At 38.2% G+C, this 20,709-nt stretch overlaps 1 protein-coding gene across 1 annotated transcript in view; it reads right to left on the bottom strand.

Annotated features, from left to right (window-relative positions):
* The window catches only part of MED12L (mediator complex subunit 12L), a 317,933-nt gene that overhangs the window by 6,737 nt on the left and 290,487 nt on the right, over positions 1–20,709 (bottom strand). The window contains 5 exon segments of the mRNA XM_055321579.1: positions 7,697–7,783; positions 10,698–10,787; positions 10,789–10,855; positions 13,753–13,982; positions 16,359–16,448. Coding sequence (XP_055177554.1) covers positions 7,697–7,783; positions 10,698–10,787; positions 10,789–10,855; positions 13,753–13,982; positions 16,359–16,448 — 564 coding nt within the window.

The following is a 20,709-nucleotide window of genomic DNA, read 5'->3' as shown; positions in this document are numbered from 1 at the left end:
CTGCTCCTGTATCCTGTAGAGACGCCTTTGTTATTAAATACGGTGTACAACTGCTTCTCTCCCTAATACTCTGGATCTTGCTCCTCTTGGGGTCAGGAGCTGTGCTGTGCTCCTGCTGCAACCACAATGCAACGCACAGAGCTCAACAATGTCCGTCAGGTACAGCCAACTAGCCAACAGGGCGTAGTTACTCTCCACTAAAAACGTTCTCTGCTGAACTCAAAACAATAATTTAAAAATTGATTATGATGGATTCTCACCGATCCCTAAATCCCTATTTTGACAACATGCGCTTATTCAAGAATAGTCAATGTTCCTGCTCAAGCATGACTAGTCATTTCTATTTAAATACATGTCATTGAATCATTTCTCAGAAAAGCTGGGCTCTTCTTTGCAGCAGCAGTGGACACTGACGGTCCTGGGCAGCCGCAGGGCTGCTGAGCGGGTGGTGGGCCTTCACGTTGCCGCAAACCTCATTTACACCTCCTGCCTTCCGAACTGGGTTTTCCTTTACTTATGGATCATGTGTGGGACTTTAGTACCTTCACTGCTATGACATTTGACAAGTCATTTGACAGTAGTTAACCAAATCCAGGCATATTTGGGGGTTCTAGGAACACCAAAGTGAGCAAAGCACAGTTCCTGACTCCTGAGAGCTGTGTCCTAAAACCTGTGATCACACAATTGGTGAGCAAAAGACACGGCAAAGCACCAAGGTAACATTTATTTGAAACCTGCCCTGCCCACGGACAGCATGCAGACCGTTAGGGGTTCCTGTGATGGATGGAGTACAACCCTTTATCAGTATCAGCTCCAGCACAAGGACTGCCGGGGCCCTTCATCTGAGTGCCTGGACAGAAGTACGCACACTTAGGTGCCACACTCAGAAAGGACCAGCAGCAAGAGATTTCAGAGTATTTGGCACGAATTTGTTTGCAGTTTAATTAGTAAGTTGCACGCAGCCATTTAAAAAAATCTGTACATAGTTTTTTTAGAGGAAAAAAATCAAATCTATCTTTCCTCTTACCAGACATCTCCCACAAATGTCTTCCCTATCCCTCCATCTATAAATTACGTCTCCTTTCCATTCAAAAAGGAAAATAAAAATTAAAACATCCAAATTCCTGCAGAGGAAGGTGATAATGGCTCAGTAAATTTCTCTGAAGGAATTTTTCCCATATGAAAAGGAAAATACTACCTAGCTAGTTTTGAATTCTAGAGTCATTTGATGACAATTTTCTCAGTTTCTCTTAATGGAACATATGAATTTTGTAGGAAGACTATAAGACAATTTCACACACAATCTTTAGCTACAAATTAATGCAACTGTTAAAGTAACTACACTTCCTTTACGCATATTTTTATAAGGCATCATATTCAACATAATGTGATACTGACACAATTAATTTAAAAAGCCGACTTTTTACAGTATTCTGTTAGCGTGTTTTTCAGGTCACCCAATTAGGACACCCTGAATTTAAGATGAAAAGAAAGGACACAGCAGGATAATGGAAACTTTGTTTTCCTAAAAGCTAAAAGCAGTTTTAAAGAAAAGATCACGGCCCGTTAAAAACTTTCATGAAGAGTTAATTTAATCATTACAATTCAAAAACTTTAAAGGTTTTTTTCAAGACAAGAACTGTAATTTAGGTTAAAACTAGAAAGGCCAAATATACTTTTCCAGCAAGGGTGCCTAGTGTTTCCTTCCAGATGCTCTTTCATCAGAGACAAGTAAGCAAATGACTTAACTAAGCAAATGACAACACAGGCATGGATATTAAGCTGACACCACATTTAATTTGTAAGCATGGACCTTTAAACACTTTCTTCCTCTTTTCACAGAAATGCTCTGTTTTCTGATGATGCTTTTTGAAAAAACAGCAATTTCCGTTCTAAGTTACTTTGACTCATAGGTTCTACTCTTATAGAAGGGACCAACCTGCCTACACGCGTGTTAACAATCAAGTGCCACATGTTCCAGCTGTTGCTGCCAACGAGGACAAAGAGCACTTGAAAAAAGAATCCTACTGCCTTTCCAGGTCCACTGCATTCAGTCTCCTCCAACAAGGCTTCCTGAGCTTCTCCTACTCTTCCTGACCTCTGCTGCTACAGGTTGAATTATGTTGTCCCAAAAAGCTTTGTTGGCATCCCAACCCCCAGCACCTCCAAATTGATCTTATTTGGAGATAGAGTCCTTACAGAAGTAATCAAATTAAAATGAAGTCATCAAGATAGGACCTGATCCGATGTGACTGGTGTCCTTGAAAACTGGGCCCAAGCACACATAACCTCAGGAGAGGATGAAGGTAGAGATCATGTTTGTTTCTATGAGCCGAAGAATGGAAAGACCACCAGCACACCTCTAGAAGCTAGGGGGAGTGGCCTGGAGCGGATCTCTCCCTCCTGGCCCCTGGAAGGAACCAACTCTGCTGCTGCTGACGCCTTGATCTTGGATTCCCAGCCTCCAGAACTGTGAGGTAACACGTTTCTGTTGGTTAAGCACCCCAGGGTGTGGGTGCTTTGCAACAACAGGAGCCCTCGCAGACTCACACAGCTTCTCTAGTACTTATCCTGCTTCCCACGTGCCATGCCACTGTTCCATGCTTTCCTAGGATTCTAAGCTGTGTGGGGGCAGGGAGCATGCTTGGCACTTCATTAGGGTGCTCATGACCTCTGGCCCAGTGCCGGGCTCTACTGTACACGACAAACAAGCACTAGCTGAACTGACTGGTGAATGTCACCAGATAGCAGCTGGGCAAGTCACAGGGAGGGTGGTGGCTGTGTCAACCACTACCACTTCTCCCCTGAGACTGCATGTGAGTCAGAGCTCTGAATGAGTCAGAGCTGACTTCTCACTGACAGCCAGCTCACTGCTTGGTCTCCAGCAAAGAAACAATATCAAATTTTAATGAATTATAAGAATGACAATTTTTTCTTAACATTGCTGAGGTTTGCTGCTATTGCTGTTCTGAAGATAAACAATTAGAGATAACTTTATTCTTGTGCTCCTATTTTCTTTTATTGTAAGAAAAGAAAAAAAGTAGGAATAGAATATATATTAAAATATCCCAGCAGCATTATTTGTGAAATTGGAAACAATATCAATGTTCAGCAGTAGGTGGGGTGTTAAGCAAGTAAGAGCAGAGGAAAACAGCTGACTGACTTCATAGCTGTATAAAATTACAAACATGTAGGTTATGTTAATAAACTTTAAAAAGTACATATAAGTACGCTGAATAAACGTATGCTGAAAAAAGAACTAATCACAATAATGTAAAATTCCAAGATCACTGACTATGTCTTTAACTTCTAATTCTGAATTCTGTTCCTCTAAGTGATATTTTAAATTTCCTAGCCTATCCTAAGACTATGATATACACAATATTTCTGCCTTTGTACAGGCTGTCTAGATTAAAATACAGTGTCTAGATATAAAAATAAGTCATTATGCTTCCAAAACAGCTTTTAAAAAAGACTTCAGCTGAAGAGAAAATCAAAAAGGCTTGAGAAAGCCTACTGTGGATTTTACTATCCATTAAGACTGTTGTAATGAAATTTTTTGTTTCTCTGAAATTACTTTACTATGAACACAGTGGGAAAAAATCATGGGCCATGTTTTGACTAATCTGCTCAATCCCTAGGATGTGTTTTAAGCTAGTGAGTAAAATATAACCTACTACGTTAAAAACTTGAAAACTGTCGTAGAGGTCAAAATTGGATACATTTGACATAAATTCTTTACACATAATTACTTTATTAAATATTCATGAAACTATTAGGTGAATAGAAAGATATAAAATTCTCTTACATTAGATATGCTTTCATTCTAGTGGAACATGGGGTAAGAGTCTCTTATTCTTGACTGTGCAAAAGCTGATCTGCTTCAAATTATAATAAAGAAATTTAAAGACAATTTCCACCCCAGCCCTATAAATTTGTGATAGTTTCAAAAAAAATTTTTTTTTTATTAAAAATCTTACCCAAAATAACCATTTCATTTCAGGCACTTGATATCAATATCCATCTGTGTTTATATAGCACAATTCTCTAAGCATAAAAAAATTTTATGCATTTAATATTTTATGGTATTTCCTATATGTCATATTATAAACCAACTAAAATAGTATTTAATAATAGGTGGATGAAAGGCCAAAGAGAAAGACAAAGATGCTTAATTGCAGGCATTGAGTCATGTTTTTGGTTGAAATTACGAACTGTTTTATAAGGACATGTGACCACAAGTTAAAGCCGACATTTTTGAAAAGTAAATTCACAGTCTGCGGATGGCAGTTATGCATCTGTGTGGCTGAATAGAAATAAATTTAAAAATACAGATTATAAGACTTTATTATTTGTGAGCCAATTATATGTACATGTTTCATGTTTATTTACACATAGGAATCAAAGATTAAAAAGCAGCTTAAAACGTGCGATACAATACTGTTATATATTAAAAGGAACTGAAGCAGTTCTACATTTAAAATTTGCTTTATTGGCACACAAGGTACTATGCAATCATTTCCTTATTAGCAATGACTAACCAAAGAAGTTACAATTCTTAAATAAATGAGTTCCTTACAACTATTAATCAAGTGTTCATTAATGAATTTGCACGGATCTCTGAAAAGGTATATTACTGTTATTTCCCAGTTCTTCACATGAGCCTCTGCTGCTCATGTGAGCATTATAGCATAAGAAGTCTTTGTTTTAAATTAGAAAGGAAAAAAGGTTAATTAAAACTTTGCCATGTCAACATCAAATATCCCAAACACTCAACATGACATCATCTGCAGATACTTTATCATTCATTTCTTGGTTTTCTGTCAAAATATCTCCGGAATGTTTTCTTCTATAAAGAAACAAAAGAACAGGACTACTTTAAGCTTTTTTACTACCTGATAGAGTAACCTATTGGGTGGAAAGTGAATCTCTAAATTGGCTAATGTGACCTGGTAGATGCCTAATGTGACAGTGGAATACTGGATGAAGTGGGAGAAAGAATCTAAACTCAACCCTAGTAGCTGAATGTTTCAAATATAAGAGTCAGTGGTGTGCCTTTCTCAGTCAGTTAAGCAACCAACTCTTGATTTCTGCTGAGATCATGATCTCAGAGTTGTGAAATCGAGCCGATGTCAGGCTCCACACTGGGCATGGAGCCTGCTTAAGATCCTCTCTCCCCGCTTCCCCTCCACCTGTGTGTATGTGTGTGTGTCTCTCTTTCTCCAAATAAAATATAAAATAAAATAAAAATAAAATAAAATAAATAAAATAACATTAAATTAAATTAAATTTAAAAAGAGTCAAGCGGTAGCCTTCATATATAAAATACAACTTAGGGAGACATAGATAGACAAATAGGGAAAGGAGGGAAAGACCTTCCTTAAATAGAATACCAACCGTTAAATACAGAAAAAATACTGGAGCTAGTTAATCATTATTTCTCCACCAGCATAGCAAAACTGAATTGGAGCAAGATTAATTTAACAAAGGCTAACACTAGCGAGTAAAGGCCCATGAGTAAAAGAACACTTAGATTGTATCAAGTTATCCCCATAAATTATTTATTAGCTACAAAAGAAAAATCAATACGCTTATGGTGGAGAAATCTACCATAACACCTAAAGAAAAAGACTGATGTAATGACACCAATAATGTATATCCTAATGTGATACCTGAGAAAGATACATCACCTCTATGATACTCCTGCCAGAAGTGCATGATCTGAATCTAATCATTAGGAAACATCAGACAAATCAAAAACTGAGTTACACTCTAAAAATTCTACAAACCTCAAAATGTCACTGTCATGAAAAAAAACCAAAAACCAAAAAACAAAGACAAAAAGGGGCTGCAGAATTGTTCCAGATTAAAGCTAGCTAAGTAAAAAGACATGAAAGCAAAGTGTGATCCTAGACCAGAAAAAAACAACTGCAAAATGGAAAATTACTGATGCAATTGGTACCATTTGCAAAAGATGTACAGATTGCAGTATTGTATTCACGTCAGATTAATATTTTAATGATTGCACCAAGTTTTTGTAAAAGAGTACCCTTGTTCCTAAGACCACAGTGAGGTATTTGGACTAAAGAGGCATGAGTCTGCAACTTACTCATATGTACATATCAGTGTGTGTGTGTGTAGAAAGAATAATAAAGCAAATGTGACAAAATATTTTAGTGAATTTAGAAAAAGAAATTATGATAATTCTTTGTATTATTCTTTAATTCTTCTGTTAGCTTGAGTTACATCTTGCTCTTGGGTGAGACGCTAGGGTGAAGTAGCAGAACCCATCCCAAGGAGACCGTTCTACATTTGTAAGTCAGCCAATCCCTGCTAATACACCTCTGATGATGAAGATGTAGGCTGCCTGTGGATGCTCCTATACTGCCTCTACCTGAGAAAGGATTTTTAAGATAGATTGCGATAAATGTCACAGATATATTTAAAAAGGGGGTGGGGAATGCCTGGGTGGCTCAGCGGTTGAGCGTCTGCCTTTGGCTCAGGGTGTGTGTGATCCCAGATTCCCATATCGGGCTCCCTGCATGGAGCCTGCTTCTCCCTCTGCCTGTGTCTTTGCCTCTCTCATGAATAAATAAATAAAAGCCTTAAAAAAAAAAAAGGAAAAAAAAAAAAAAGAATTGGAGCTAGAAAAACTAGATTCATGATAAAGAAGAATTTCCTTAAAAATGGGGCTCAAACTAGCCAAGGCTTGTAAAATGCCCCAGGGTGTCCTATTCCAGTCGCTGATACGCGATCGTCAGTCTATTTGGCCACTACACTCTTTATCACCTAGCTCTCCTGATCTGATGTCTCCTACTACAGCCCTGGCTCTGTCCTTCTTTCTTTAGTGCAAAAGTGGGGAAACCATTCAATCTTTATAATCCTATCCTAAAAAGAGTCTATACCAGAGTTTCCCAAAGTGCAGTAGTAAGCTAGCTCACGTTAGGTAGGACTCACTCTACACAACTCATGTTGTTCAGTTAACCTCTGGAATAAATATTTATCTTTACAGATATTTCCAATATGTGGCAGGTGATGTGACCATTGATGGTAGTAATACAAATTCCTTTTAGGACATACTTATTTAAGTAAACAGAAAACGAGGTAATTTGAAGAAAAATGCTTAAGTAAATAATACGGCAGTTGCAAAAATAAAGGATGTGTAAACTACTGAGGTTTCAGGAAACACTGATGCTATGCATTTCACATTTTCAAAATGTGACTTCCAAAGCTAAAGAATTACACGACTATATAAATTACATGAAAATTCTTATGGAAAATAACTGGCTGAAGTCAGAGCTTCTTTTATAACAGTAAAGATAATATTTAGAAAGCACACTCATGCTTTTTTGAAATTATTGTGAAAACACAAAGATAATCTTGTAAAAGATAAGGTAAATTATCACTTTAACGTTTAGAAGAAAAGTAGTGTTTCAACATAAATATTTTAGGCCATGAAAAAGTCTGGAAAAAAAAAATCTGAAGAGGAAAAATGATGTAACTACTTAACCCAAAATATTTATTTATATCTTCCTGTGAAAACAAATATACTACTCTGATACAAGTTCTAGGGAAAATTTGTGAGGGCATATTTAAGCTACTTCGATTCTTAAACAAATGATCTTATGGGATGAAAAATCCAACCTGCCTTTAAAGAAGAACCCCACATGTTTGGTTCCCAAACACCAGGCCTTACCAAAGGCTGCTGCGGCTGCATCGCTTGGAGACCAAGGGTCTGACTCTGGGGCTGCGGGGTCTGCTGGGGCTGGGGGGGCTGCTGCATCTGCAAGGAAAAAAAGGATTAGACACTCAAACAGAGGGGGTAATACAGCTCAGTCTCCTCTCTCCCCCTATATACCTTGCATCTAATTACCTTGATGAACAAAAATGATAAACAGCTACCTCCTGCATCTTTGTCATGACAAACATTATTCATCTTTCTTTCAAGGTAGGACCTAAATCTCGTCCCCTTGTAGGCTTCTTGGACCACACAACCCCAAGGAGCTCTTCCTTCCATAGTCACAGTGTTCACTGTCCATATTGCCCTCCCTCTGCTGTCCTGGGACATCTTTTTATACTTAGTGTTTTTAACACCTTTCGTGTTATTTGCTCTTGCATCTAATTTATCCTATCTTTTATACCAGCAGGTTGGAAACGGACTACGAAGTAATTACCTTTTTAGCCCCTATGGCATCTGGAGGAACTCCTGAAGATTTTTTTTTTTTTTTAAAGAACAATGTAGACTTCTTAAAGAAAGCAAAACAGGGAGAAGAAGAGGAGTAATTCTTGAAGATCAGAATTTTTTTTTTTTTAAGTAAAACGTGTATGTGAGAAGTTCTGGCAAAAATTACCAGCATAAAAACAAATTATGTCAGTGACCGAGTTGGCTTAAATAAAGAGCCCTTAGTAAACACTTCCAAGTCACAGAAGAAATACAAACTACTCATCCACTATGCGAGACACAGAGGAGAGGAAAATATTAATAGGTGGTTGGTCTCAGTGACCTTCAACATTTCCTCCACCCACAAACTTCCTCTCGATGATGACAATGCCAGACTTCTTTTCATCTTCTGCATTTCCAACCTGGTTTGCATACTATCCCCCAAATTATTTGTCTTGTTTAAGGCAAGGTAATAAATAGCTATTACCAGATGGTATTTCCCACAGGTGCCAATACTCATGAATATGGAATTCTAGCAAGAGGTCTGGGCAGGGTCCTTCCCAACTGGGCCAATGCAAGTGGGACCAGAACCATAAGGATCGCAATATAAAGCCAATCTTCATTTGGTTTTCTGTGAATTCTTCTAAGAAAAATCAACCTAATTTCTTAATTATCAATTTGTTCCTTTATGGTTGTAGTCAATCACAAAGAAAAAAGTAAGTATAATCCTTTTTTTTTTTTTTAAGGTTTAGATTTTCTTTTTTTGTTGTTGTTGTTTTTGGTCTTTCTAATATTTTATCTGAATTCAATTTGCCAACATATAACATCCAGTACTCATCCCATCAAGTGGAGTAAGTATAATCCTTAAGCAAAAGCAAAACCCTTTCCTTTATCTCCAGGGAATTTGTGGTAATGAAAAAAATTACCAGAAGGGCATATTACGCTACTCGGAATTAAAAAAAGAAAAACAAGTACTTATTAAAAAACAAACCAGAGGAAAAAAAACACTTTCAAAATGTACAGCCTTGAAAAGCAATAGAAGACAGGAAGTAGTAAATAACTAATGTAATAACTTTCCTCTGTGGTTTGGAAATGAGTAATTTAAAGCAGAGGGAAATATAAATATCAGTCCTATGAAGTTCTGAAACTACCCTCAGAATCTGAGATAAAATTACTTATGAAAATATCATTATAATTATTCTTAATATTACCAAATGAGTGATTTACTTTATTTTCTTATTGAACTCTTACTAAACATTTAAGAGGTAGGTGCTATAATTATTTACATTTACTTATGACTAAACTAGGGATGACAGGGGTTCTTACCATGCTGGAGATAACAACTATACAGTGAGACTGAGCATTTGTAGGCTACACTTCCCCTAAACCAATTACTATGTTATCAATTTTGTGATATAACCTTTTTTTTCACCATTTAACAGGTAACAACTGAGGTGCAACTAATGACATCTTAGAACTAATGACATTTAATCATTACAGAACTTTTTTTTTTTTTTTTTGGAGGATTTGTGTTGGCTTATGCCTATCCTGGAGGTACTGTCAACTAGAATTTTGGGGATCACACTGAATTCAGATTTCAAACCCACTTGAACTTGTGGTTCAAATAATGAGACAAGATATTTTTTCTTCCCTCCAACCAGGGTCAAGGTTGAGACATGCAAGTTACTTTACTGTCCCTTTATGCAGGACAGGTTTATTGAACTCATTCCAAGGGTATATTGGATACCCTAGTTCTACTAGACTCCCCATTTTTGGTGGTGGTTTCTTTCTTTCTTAGTAACACATAAAATGACAGTGCATCTCAAGGTGAATTACTGAGAAGAGTCCACCATACAGACTTATCAGACAATATCCAAACAAATAACATAGGACAAACTTGCTAATAATGAACTTAACAAATGTCAACAGGTAAACATAAATAGCCTATATTCCCTAAATGAGTAAGTTAGAAGTAGAAATGCGTCCAGAGGAGGAATCCTTTGTCTAAGGCACTTAAATATTTACATCAAATAAATGGAGACACTATGAAATATCCCACCCATCTCACTCCAACTTCACAGCTTAAATGGGACCAGAAGTGTCAGAGATACTGTTTTGGGTTGTAGACAGAGCTCTCTGGGAATCTGACGCAAGCTGTGGACAGCTCAATCTTGCTTCTGTTTGTTTTCAAACACATGTAAGAAATTTTGCATTCAAATTGCATGGCCTGTAGTTAAAGAGTGAGTGGGTGAGCTGATGTTTACACTATTAAGACAAAGGCAGCCAGTTACCCTCTCTCGAACCTCTGTCAAAGGGGAAAGACATTCTGCATAATGCATCCTCCTGCCCATGACCTGGGAAAAGCACCGAGAAAGAAGACTCTGGCCAAGTCGGAACTAAATTTCACCGGCTGAACTCCTAGTGTCAACCATGCTGGGGGTTCCTGAGAACTTGGTAATGAAAGCCTGAGAGCCTCTTATTTCTTAGGACTGCTGAGACCCCCCCTCCTGCGCTGCCCTCACCCCCAGCCACAGACCTGGAGGAGCCTCTGCTGCTGTCGAACCTGCGGCTGCCTGGGTCTCATTGGGTCCTGAGGCAGGGGCACCGACGGAAGGCTGGGATGCGTAGGAAGTCAGCACCGCATCGATTCCTCCACCTACCAGAGGGCTCTGCTGAAGGGACTGATGATTCAGTCTGGTTAAAAAAAAAAAAAAAAAAATAACAACTTGGTTTCACACCCAGGCAAGCTGGCATATTTTTAATCAGTGCCACAGGCACATTATGTTCACACACACACACACACACACACACGCGCGCTCATACACACACACACACAAACCAAAACCGTGTTCAGTATTCAGCTGTACAAAATTCACATGCGAGAGACCAGTGATTAAAGATAATCTAGGTTCCCAGGGAGAGATGGAATCAGTGGACAAAGGACAGCAAGCGTGCTCAATACAAGGTAAAAATTGCAATCATGTTTAAATTACTTTTAAAAAATATTTTAGTAGTTTTTAAACAATAAGTGACACTACTTGAGCATTTGTTCTGGAGAAGGCACAGTTTTAATAAGAGTCTGAAAAGTATTATTACATTTACTCCCCATGGGAATCCTCTGAGGTAGGCAGTTTTATTATCCCCATTTTATTTATTTAAGACTTTTAATTGAAAGATAGTCAACATTTATATTTTGGACAGTGATTTAGAAATGAGAAACAGCTCATTTTTTTTTTCAAACACATATAAGAAATTCTGCATTCACATTGCATGGCCTGCAGTTAAACATGAGCGGGTGAGATTCAGCAATCCATTATGAAATGCTCACCACGGAAGGAGAGCTACCACGTGTACCCTGCAAGGTTATCCCAATAGTCCTGAACTATACTCCCTATGCTACACGTTTTCATCCCTCTAACTTATTTTATAACTAGAAATCTGTACCTCACAATCCCCTCACTTATTTTGCCCCTCTCTTTGTTCTTTTCCCTTTGGCAACCACCAGTTTGTTCTCTGTAGGTCTTAGTATGTTTCTGCTTTTTATTTGTTTTCTTAGAGTCCACATCTTAAGTGGAATCTTATGGTATCTTTCTCTGACTGCCTTACTTCAATTAGCGTTACACTTTCTAGCTCTATTTGCATGATCATGAATGGTGAGAAATCATTCTTTTCATGGCTGAGTAATACCCATTCTATATATTAAGGGCATCTTCTTTTTCTATCATCCATTCATCTTTTGATGGACACTTGGGCTGCTACCATAGCTTGGCTATTGTAAATAATGCTGCAATTGACTTTGAATTAGTGTTTCTGTTTTCTTTGGAATATCCAGTAGTGGAATTACTAGATGGTATGGTCTTTCTTTCTTTCTTTCTTTCTTTCTTTCTTCTTTCTTTCTTTTTTCTTTCCTTCTTCCTTCTCTTTCTTTCTTTTCTTTCTTTCTTTCTCCTCCTTCCTTCCTTCCTTCTTCTTCCTTCTTCCTTCCTTCCTCTTTCTCTTTCTTTCTTTCTTCTTTCTTCTTCCTCTCTTTCTTCTTCTTCTTCTTTCTTCTTCTTTCCTTCCTTCCTTCCTTCCTTCCTTCCTTCCTTCCTTCCTTCCTTCCTTCCTTCCTTCCTTCCTTCCTTCCTTCCTTCCTTCCTTCCTTTCTGAAGCTCCACACTGTTTTCCATAGCAGCTGCACCAATTTACATCATTACCACCAGGCCACAAGTGTTCCCTTTTTCTCTACCTCCTTGCCAACACTTGTTGTTTCTTGTCTTTTTGATATTAGCCATTCTTACTGATGAGAGGGGATAGCTCATTGTGGTTTTGATTTGCATTTTGTTATTCCTATTTTAAAAATGAGAAAACAGAGAGCTGGAGAAGTGACTTTCCAAAGTTAGCCAGTAAAGAGCACAGGTGGGATTTAACCCCACAACTGTTGAGCTCTGAAGTTCAAGTTCAATATGCTATGCTCCACTTAGAATAATAATACAATGCATGTTTCTCCAAATTTATTTATTTTCCCAAATGTGCTACCATCAACCATCCCAACCTGCCAGGCAGTCAACGACTGACTGCCAACACATGGAAGCTAAGCTGCTGTCTGCTATAGTTAAAAATTTTGCATGAAACTTAGTTCTTTTAAACCTATGCTATCCAACACAAGTTTCTACAATGCCTAAAATGTTCTACAGCTGTGCTGTCCATTAAGATAGCTACTGGCCTCCAAGACCAGCTATATCATTTCTGGATCCCAGTATCAAACAAAAATGCAAGGCTCCTTGACCAAAAACTAGTAGGTTTTTCAAGATGGTGACAGAATATCATTAAATTAAGCACAGGAGCCTTCTAAACACAGGATACTGTGTGACTGCACGGGTCCCACATCTTCAAAGTGGGCTCTGCTTGGCTGCACATGGTTACTAAACACTCAAAATGTGACTAGTGTGACTGACAAACACAATTTTTAATTTAATCTTGATTAATCTCTAATTTAAGTAGACACATGTGCCTGGTGGTAACCATACATCATGTCTATGAGATTCAATTACAGCAAGAACTGAGAAAGAATCTTTCATGATCCTCTTTTGCCAACCATACCTGAAAGCAGAAAAGGTGGAAACTAAAATACAGCAAAACTCTTATGTGCACCACGCACACTGAGTATTAACAATGACAGACTTTATGGCTCCAGTCCAAATATTCTAGTAAGACATTGCTGACAGTAACCAGTAATTTTTTCATATTAAGATATTTTTAGTCAAAAATCTTTTTAAAAGAGCGGAAAACACTGGAGCTAACATACTGCATCTAAAATATTGCACTCATACTATGGCAGATGTTAGTTTAATTACAGGAGCCTTAAATGAAATAAGCAAGATAGGGCATTGCTTATTTTGTTTTTTTTTTTTTTTTTTTTTTTTTTTTGGGCATTGCTTATTTTGATCCCCTATCTGGATGTTACTAAAAATGAGATGACACAATGCAAATTATATGCAAATATGCAAGCTTATAAAAGTGATTATTAAAGCACCATGCCCTAGACAATGCAGAACAAAGACAAGGCTTTGAGCATCTACTATTACAATCATTATTTCCACATGTATCACCTCTGAGAGCCAGTCAGGGGCTGCAGGTATGGCGATGCCTGCTGCTGAACATAGCCACTGGGCTGCTGCTGCATCTGTCTGAGTCTTTCCATTAGCGCCGGGTTGGAATGTGTGGCTGGATACGTTCTGGAGTTATAGTTAGGAGACAAGACCACGCCACCAGCCTGCTGCTGTGGGGTCTGCTGCAAAGGCATCTGCGTTCCATACATCGTATAGCCCTGGGGCATGGTCTGCAGGAGGGCACAAGAAGTCAATGTTTCAATTTACCACCAACTTTGCTATCACTAAGCTATATGGGGCAAAAACAAAGCCAGGAGGTGCTCTTTGAAAGTCGCGGTTCCCCCGAGGCTCTTAAAAGTCAACATAGGAGGAGGACTATTCTGGAGGCAAAAGGCTAGTGTGAAAGCTATCTAGATAAGGATGAACTATCTAGATAAGGATGCATCAGAAATTTCCATTAAAAAAAAAAAACATGGGGCACCTGCATGGCACAGTCAATTGAGCACCCAACTCTTTTTTTTCTTTTAAGATTTTATTTATAAAAAAAAAAAAAAGATTTTATTTATTTATTCATGGGGGGGGGTGGGCAGACAGAGACACAGGCAGAGGAAGAAGCAGGCTCCCTGCAGGGAGCCTGATGTGGGAATCAATCCTAGATCCCAGGATCACGCCCTGAGCAAAGGCAGGTGCTCAACGGCTGACCCACCCAGGGGTCCCAAGCATTCAACTCTTGGTTTCAGCTCAGGTCACCATCTCAGGGTTGTGAGACTGAGCCCTGCAATGGGCTCCCCACTCAGCATGGAGTCTGCTTGGGATTCTCTCTCCCTCTCCCCCTTCGCCCCTCCCACTCGTTCACTCTCCCTTAATATATTAATATAACAAAGAAACAAACAACCATGAATCCTCACTTGGTTAAGGGATCAGTTTTAGAATAAGTTGAGTACTTTGAGGGAAGGAAAGACAGGTTTCTGTATAGAACTAATCAGGCAAGCATCTATACCTTAAGCGCACAGATGACATCGATGTTCAACAGATCCAAAGCACCATTAATGTCATTTCCAAAATTAGAAAGAAAAGCTACCTATGTCCAACGTAAATTAAAATGATGGAGTATACTTTCCGGATATATGACTATACCTACACTTTGGATCTGATGAATTTGCCTGTAGTAACTAACCAGTTATTTAAAAAAGAAAAAAGAAAGAAAAAAACAACTCACACCAACAAAACAAAAAAAGCCCCACCACACCAAAAAATAATACCTTAACTGGAAAGTAAGGGTGTAACTGGGGACTATTTGATACCCTCTAGTCCTGGTTGGACTATAGCCCTTTTCAGCACTCTACCAATACTCTTGATTATTTAATTTTTCTATTCAATATTAATATGACTGCCTATTCCCCCTAAACCCTGACACCTAATGTAAATGAAAAACCTGAAGTTCTACTGAGTGACTATCTGCAACTTATAGAATGGAATACTGATTTAAATAGAAGAGGCCTGCTCTTCAATCCGCAAAGAACCACATTCTAAGGTGGTTTAATGGCTCTGACTTCGAAGCCAGAGTAACGCATAATAAACTTCCAGCCAGCAGCATGCGTGGATCCAGCTGTGGGGCTCAGTGCCTGTGAGAGCCAATCGCAGATTGCCTTTTAGCTGTAGGCACAGTGCAAACTGTTAGGCCCTCTAGCACTCTTGCCACCATCTCCGGGCTCCTCATTATGAGAGGGACAGAGTAAAAGTATAAAGATGCAGAAACAACAAAATCATTAGAAAAAACAGCTCAAGAGTTGCATTATATTAAGGCAAGTCTATCGTTTGCCGAGCGGCTACTACGGGTCTGGCGTGATGCATGATGCTGGCTCCACAGGATGTCTTCCGTCCTCACGTTGCTCATCTCTATTTTACAAAGAAGGAAACCAAGACCCAGAATAACTCGCGCAATGCTAACACAGCTAGTAAATTGCCAGGAATTGAGACATGGTCTGATTCCAAGGCCAATTAACCTTCTTATTCTAGCATGATTCCTCTTCAATCCTGTCTTTTAATATGATAAGTTCGATCATGAATTACATTGTTATTCATTATAACAAATACTCTGGGACTGTGAAGCATTTCAATACTTACCATCATCATCAGTAGAGAGCTTATTTGTATTTTTAATTCAAGAGCTTTCTGAAATGTTTTATGCTCTTTAAATTAGTGAATCTTAAGGCTTGTTCATCATCGGTAATGCTTTTTTTGAGATGTCAATTATAATCTATAAGTAGAGGTACTGAGTATGTTCTAGACCCCATAAGGAGCAAATATCCCATTTACTTAGTTGCCCACTTTAATTAAGGAACGTTAAAAATCCCAGCAGCAAAAAAAAAAGGGGGGGGGGCACCTGGGTGGTTCCATGGTTGAACAGCTGCCTTTGGCTCACGTTGTGATCCCAGGGTCCTGGGAATCCCGTTCTACAGGGGGCTCCCTGCAGGGAGCCTGCTTCTCCCTCTGTCTGTGTCTCTGGCTCTCTCTGTGCATCTCTCATGAATAAATAATTAACATCTTAAAATAACAACAACAAAAACCCAGCAGCATCTACAAAGCAAAGCAAATGCAGGTACCTGTGCTTGCTGCAGCCCTGGATACTGGGGGAGCTGAGGGGAGGGCCGAGCTTGTGCAGCAAAGAGAGCAGCCTGGTCCCCTGGTGGCCCCTGGAAAACAAAGCCAAAGTGGACTCTTGATCATAACAGCAAGAACTTGATTTGCACTCCTGGCTAATTACCCGGATGACCCATGACACTAAATCCTATTAGATGATTTACACACCTTGGAGATTTCCAAGCTGCATTAAATATAACTTCTCATCAATTTTCTATGTGTGTAGAGACTATTAAAGTTATTTCTCCCTAAGACTATAGATGTTTCCAACAATAACACAGACATAAATACAAACCAAAATAATCAGTGGTCTACTTATGAGAGAGGCTCTGAGATAGCTTTCCCTGCATAGAAATGCCCCTCTAGACTGAAAGGCTCAATAAGTCTCTAAGGGTGAAATCTGAAAGCACAGAGCTGTACCATTCTGTTCCCATAAAAGAAAGAGAATATGTAGTATATACAAATTTCATGACTTTTTAATGAAGTTTCTTCATAGTGACCTAAAATTATCTATTTAATCATGTAGTCGAGATGAATTTGGTATCTCCCATGACTAATCTTCAATTAGAATACAATCGATAAAAATTTACAATAACAAATATAATTCTAATGAAGTACAAAATAAACCAATTAAAATCTGCTCACCAAGTCTTCGTTTAATGCATGTGTTGCCCTTTAAAAAATACATAAGAGCAGCTGTATGTGTTTTATGTTATGATGCCAGAAGCTATTTCATGGAAGCTTGTGATAATCATCACAAAAAGAGGTCCAGCTTCCAACCATCCCTGGTCTTTTATAGGACTTAGTAATTATAAAGAATGGGGTTTATTCCAAAATATTTTACTATTGTTTTATAGAATAGATGTCCTCGTTTTTCAAAAGTGTTAAATTATATAAAAGCATTTAATGTGCTTGGAAAGTAGTGTAGACTTTTCTAACAGAGAGAAAACAATTAATTTTAAAGGGTGAAAACAACAATTATTAAATATCTATTCTACACCAGAGATTGGGCTTCTTGTTCTTACTCCCATTTTCTCACAAGAACTCTGCAAAGAGGGAGGATCAGCCCTACTCATTTTTCTTCAGAGAAAAGCCAGGCTTAACGAGCTTAAGCTGCTTAGCAAGCTCATTGAGCTAGACCTGGCAAAGCCATTATCTGAACTTAGCCAGGGTTTCTTGCCGTTATGACAAGATGTCTCCATATGTAATATTGAAAATGGAAATATTTAAATCCTCGTGTAGTGCTTATCCTTTAGTGACATACAGCCTCTAAAACTCACTCTAATAAAAAATGGAGAGAGGAATCTCTAGTAAGACTTGTTACTGAAATACCCAGACCAAATGTATACATTATATAGTAAACTCCTTTCTCTGATCTTCATATAAAATCAGTCGAGTGCATTTCTTAAGGTGACTGTCCATCCATACATGGGCCAAATGCAAGTTTCTGAGAGTGCATATAATAGCTTCAACAAGAATCCAAATTTCCACAATAGGGTATCATAAAGATACTCTCAGCCTTTAGCTGATTAACCTAAGTGCAATTATGTCTGATTTACTTGGGTCTAAGGGAAAGAGCCCCAACTCCTTCCATGAGAACTCATTCCATGGCAGTGTGGCCATCCGGAAACTACAACTATTTCCCCCAGAATATTTGAAAGGCTTTTGATCTTCCAAACACTGCCAAGGAGTCCTTAGGTCAATCACATCTTAAAATGCCACTCCTCAATCAGTGGTCTCTGAAACATAGCATATCGTTTTGTGGGGACAAATATTTGCATATTATCATTTTTACAGAAAGGAAGAAAAATGAATTATTTATATGTGAGTCAAAATCCTTGAGATCCATAAGTAGTTTACAATTCTCACACTGTGTTTTGTCTTAGAGGGAAACAAGATGTGTATGTGACAGCTGCACATGGGTGCAGAAAGACAGATCTTTTCAAACTCGTCACTCTTCCTTTGCTTACTGAAGCACCCTATGAAAGGAATCATGACTAACATATGGAGAAAACTAGAATATTAATAAGGTAAATATCTGAGTTACGGGGCAACACTCTTATTGCCAAGTAAAAGTTGAGACCATGGACATTTAAGAAATAAGAAATATGAATTTAAAAGTACTCTACATAAAAAGAAATTTACAAAATTAACATGTAAAGAAAAACTAACTTTCAAAGAAACAGAGAAAGGGTTAAGAAATCTCAAATACAGTTTTTACACTGTAATATTCATGCATTCTCTGTCATTTTTGTTTAAAGGTAAACTATTTATTTATAAACATACTATGTTCCCTCCTATCACCAATTTTTCCTGACTTACTACTTAAGTACAGTAGGTAGCAATTCAGATATGCAATATTCTTCCTGGTAAAAATCAAACACTCCAAGCTGGCCCGTAGTCCCCATGTGCTCTAGCTTCATCATCAGGTTTCTTTGAATGAAAAATACCACAGTCTCTCCCACAAAACTCAAATGCTCTACTTTTGCCCCAGAAAAATGCTAGAAACACATTATACCAATTTGTACAAATAGCTGAATTATTTGAATAAAGGATGAATAAGAAAAGTTCTTTAGGGACGTGACTTTATAAATGCTGACCAAGGACCACAATGTGGGATAAGCAAGGATACTAAAGACTAAGATTTAGAGGGATCCCTGGGTGGCGCAGCGGTTTGGCGCCTGCCTTTGGCCCAGGGCGCGATCCTGGAGACCCGGGATCGAATCCCACGTCGGGCTCCCGGTGCATGGAGCCTGCTTCTCCCTCTGCCTGTGTCTCTGCCTCTCTCTCTCTGTGTGACTATCATAAATAAATAAAAATTAAAAAAAAAAAGACTAAGATTTAGTAAGTTTCTTAATGATGGCAGTGGTTTTGCTGCATTAAATCTGGAAGAGACTATATAATGCACCATTCAAACTGGGACAGGCCAGGACAAGAGATGCAAAGTGGAACCATCCATGCCCGGCAAATCAGGACATATGGTCAACTTGATTACATATAAATCACTTATCTGTAATTTTCTGAAAACTTTCTAAGATTTCATTGATGTGTAAGCAGTTTCGGGCATGGTGTTTGGCACATAGTAAGTACTCAATAAATATTGAGAAAATCTAAGATTCAATTTGGTTTTATTAACCAAGAGTTCCAGAAGTAAATTGGAATTTATACTTCAGCATAGTTTACCAAGTGCTTTCCAATTGCCCCATATTTTTCAGCATACTCTTTTGTTTTGAAAATACAATTTTAATTTTAGCACCTATCATTCTAGGTGCACTGCATTATTTGTACCTGCATTAACATCTGCAAAGTAGCTGAATTTCCCCCCTTATCCTGCTTAACGGAGACAATCAAAGGTAACATTAACTTCTTATTTTTATGTGTGCAAAAGGATAATAACTCAGGAGGCTGGTTTTTGACCAAATATTTGTACCTATCCAGCTGCCATTTGAGTTTGAGCACATGCCTAGAAGAGAAAATAAGACGTGTCTGTGCCCCTGCTCAAGGTCCCATGGCTCAGATACCTGACTTACACATGCTGAAGGAATAAGCCACAGTTAACTGGGAAGTTTTGGCAACTACATAGACTCTACATTGTTACCGGAGGTAAATTCCTACATGTGGTCTCTCTAGTTTGTTTCTATGCACTTTGCTTTGGGCTTGCCTCTATATAGGAAACATAACTCCACTGCATTTTTTTTTTTTAAACTTCCACTTTCTAAAAACTTAGGAAGCTGTGCTATTCAATTCAGACCCATTCTTCCTGGCCTTCATAAGAACAATTCTCTCTTAGTGCTTTATCTGTAATCAGACAAGTGAAGTATCTGAACCCAAAGAGATGGTAAAATACCATCTTTTGCATAATTTGAAATACAGTAAGTTTAAAATTCTTGATAAATCATCCTCAAACAATTTTCATTCCTCTGGGTCTTGTTCTCTTCATTTAGCGTTTACTCCCCCTCAGTCAACTGGAAAAAAAATGTGAAGATCTCTTTCTACAAGAGAATTAGCTATGCCTCCAACTAGCTGACAGCCTGACAATCAGCATTTCAGGGTCCAGGATTTTCTATTCACTCAGTTCACTAGCAATGAATTTTTGAAATCCCTATTTAGTAACTTTTCAATGGTGTTTTAGTGTCTCAAGCACAGAAGCCAACCATACCCTAAAAAACCGTGGCCAGATTTTGTGACCTTGTTTTTGATAATGCTGATTTAAGGGAAAAAAAACCCCCAGTAAAAATCAGTGGGTAATGTTATATGAGTCACCTAGCAAAAAGGGTTTTATTTGTGACTATTCATTTGGAAGGTACTGAGTAA

Source organism: Nyctereutes procyonoides, unplaced genomic scaffold, assembly GCF_905146905.1.
Source record: "Nyctereutes procyonoides isolate TBG_1078 unplaced genomic scaffold, NYPRO_anot_genome, whole genome shotgun sequence".
NCBI lineage: Eukaryota > Metazoa > Chordata > Mammalia > Carnivora > Canidae > Nyctereutes > Nyctereutes procyonoides.
The sequence above is the reverse complement of the archived record's forward strand: the minus strand, read 5'-3'. Positions and strand labels throughout refer to the sequence as shown.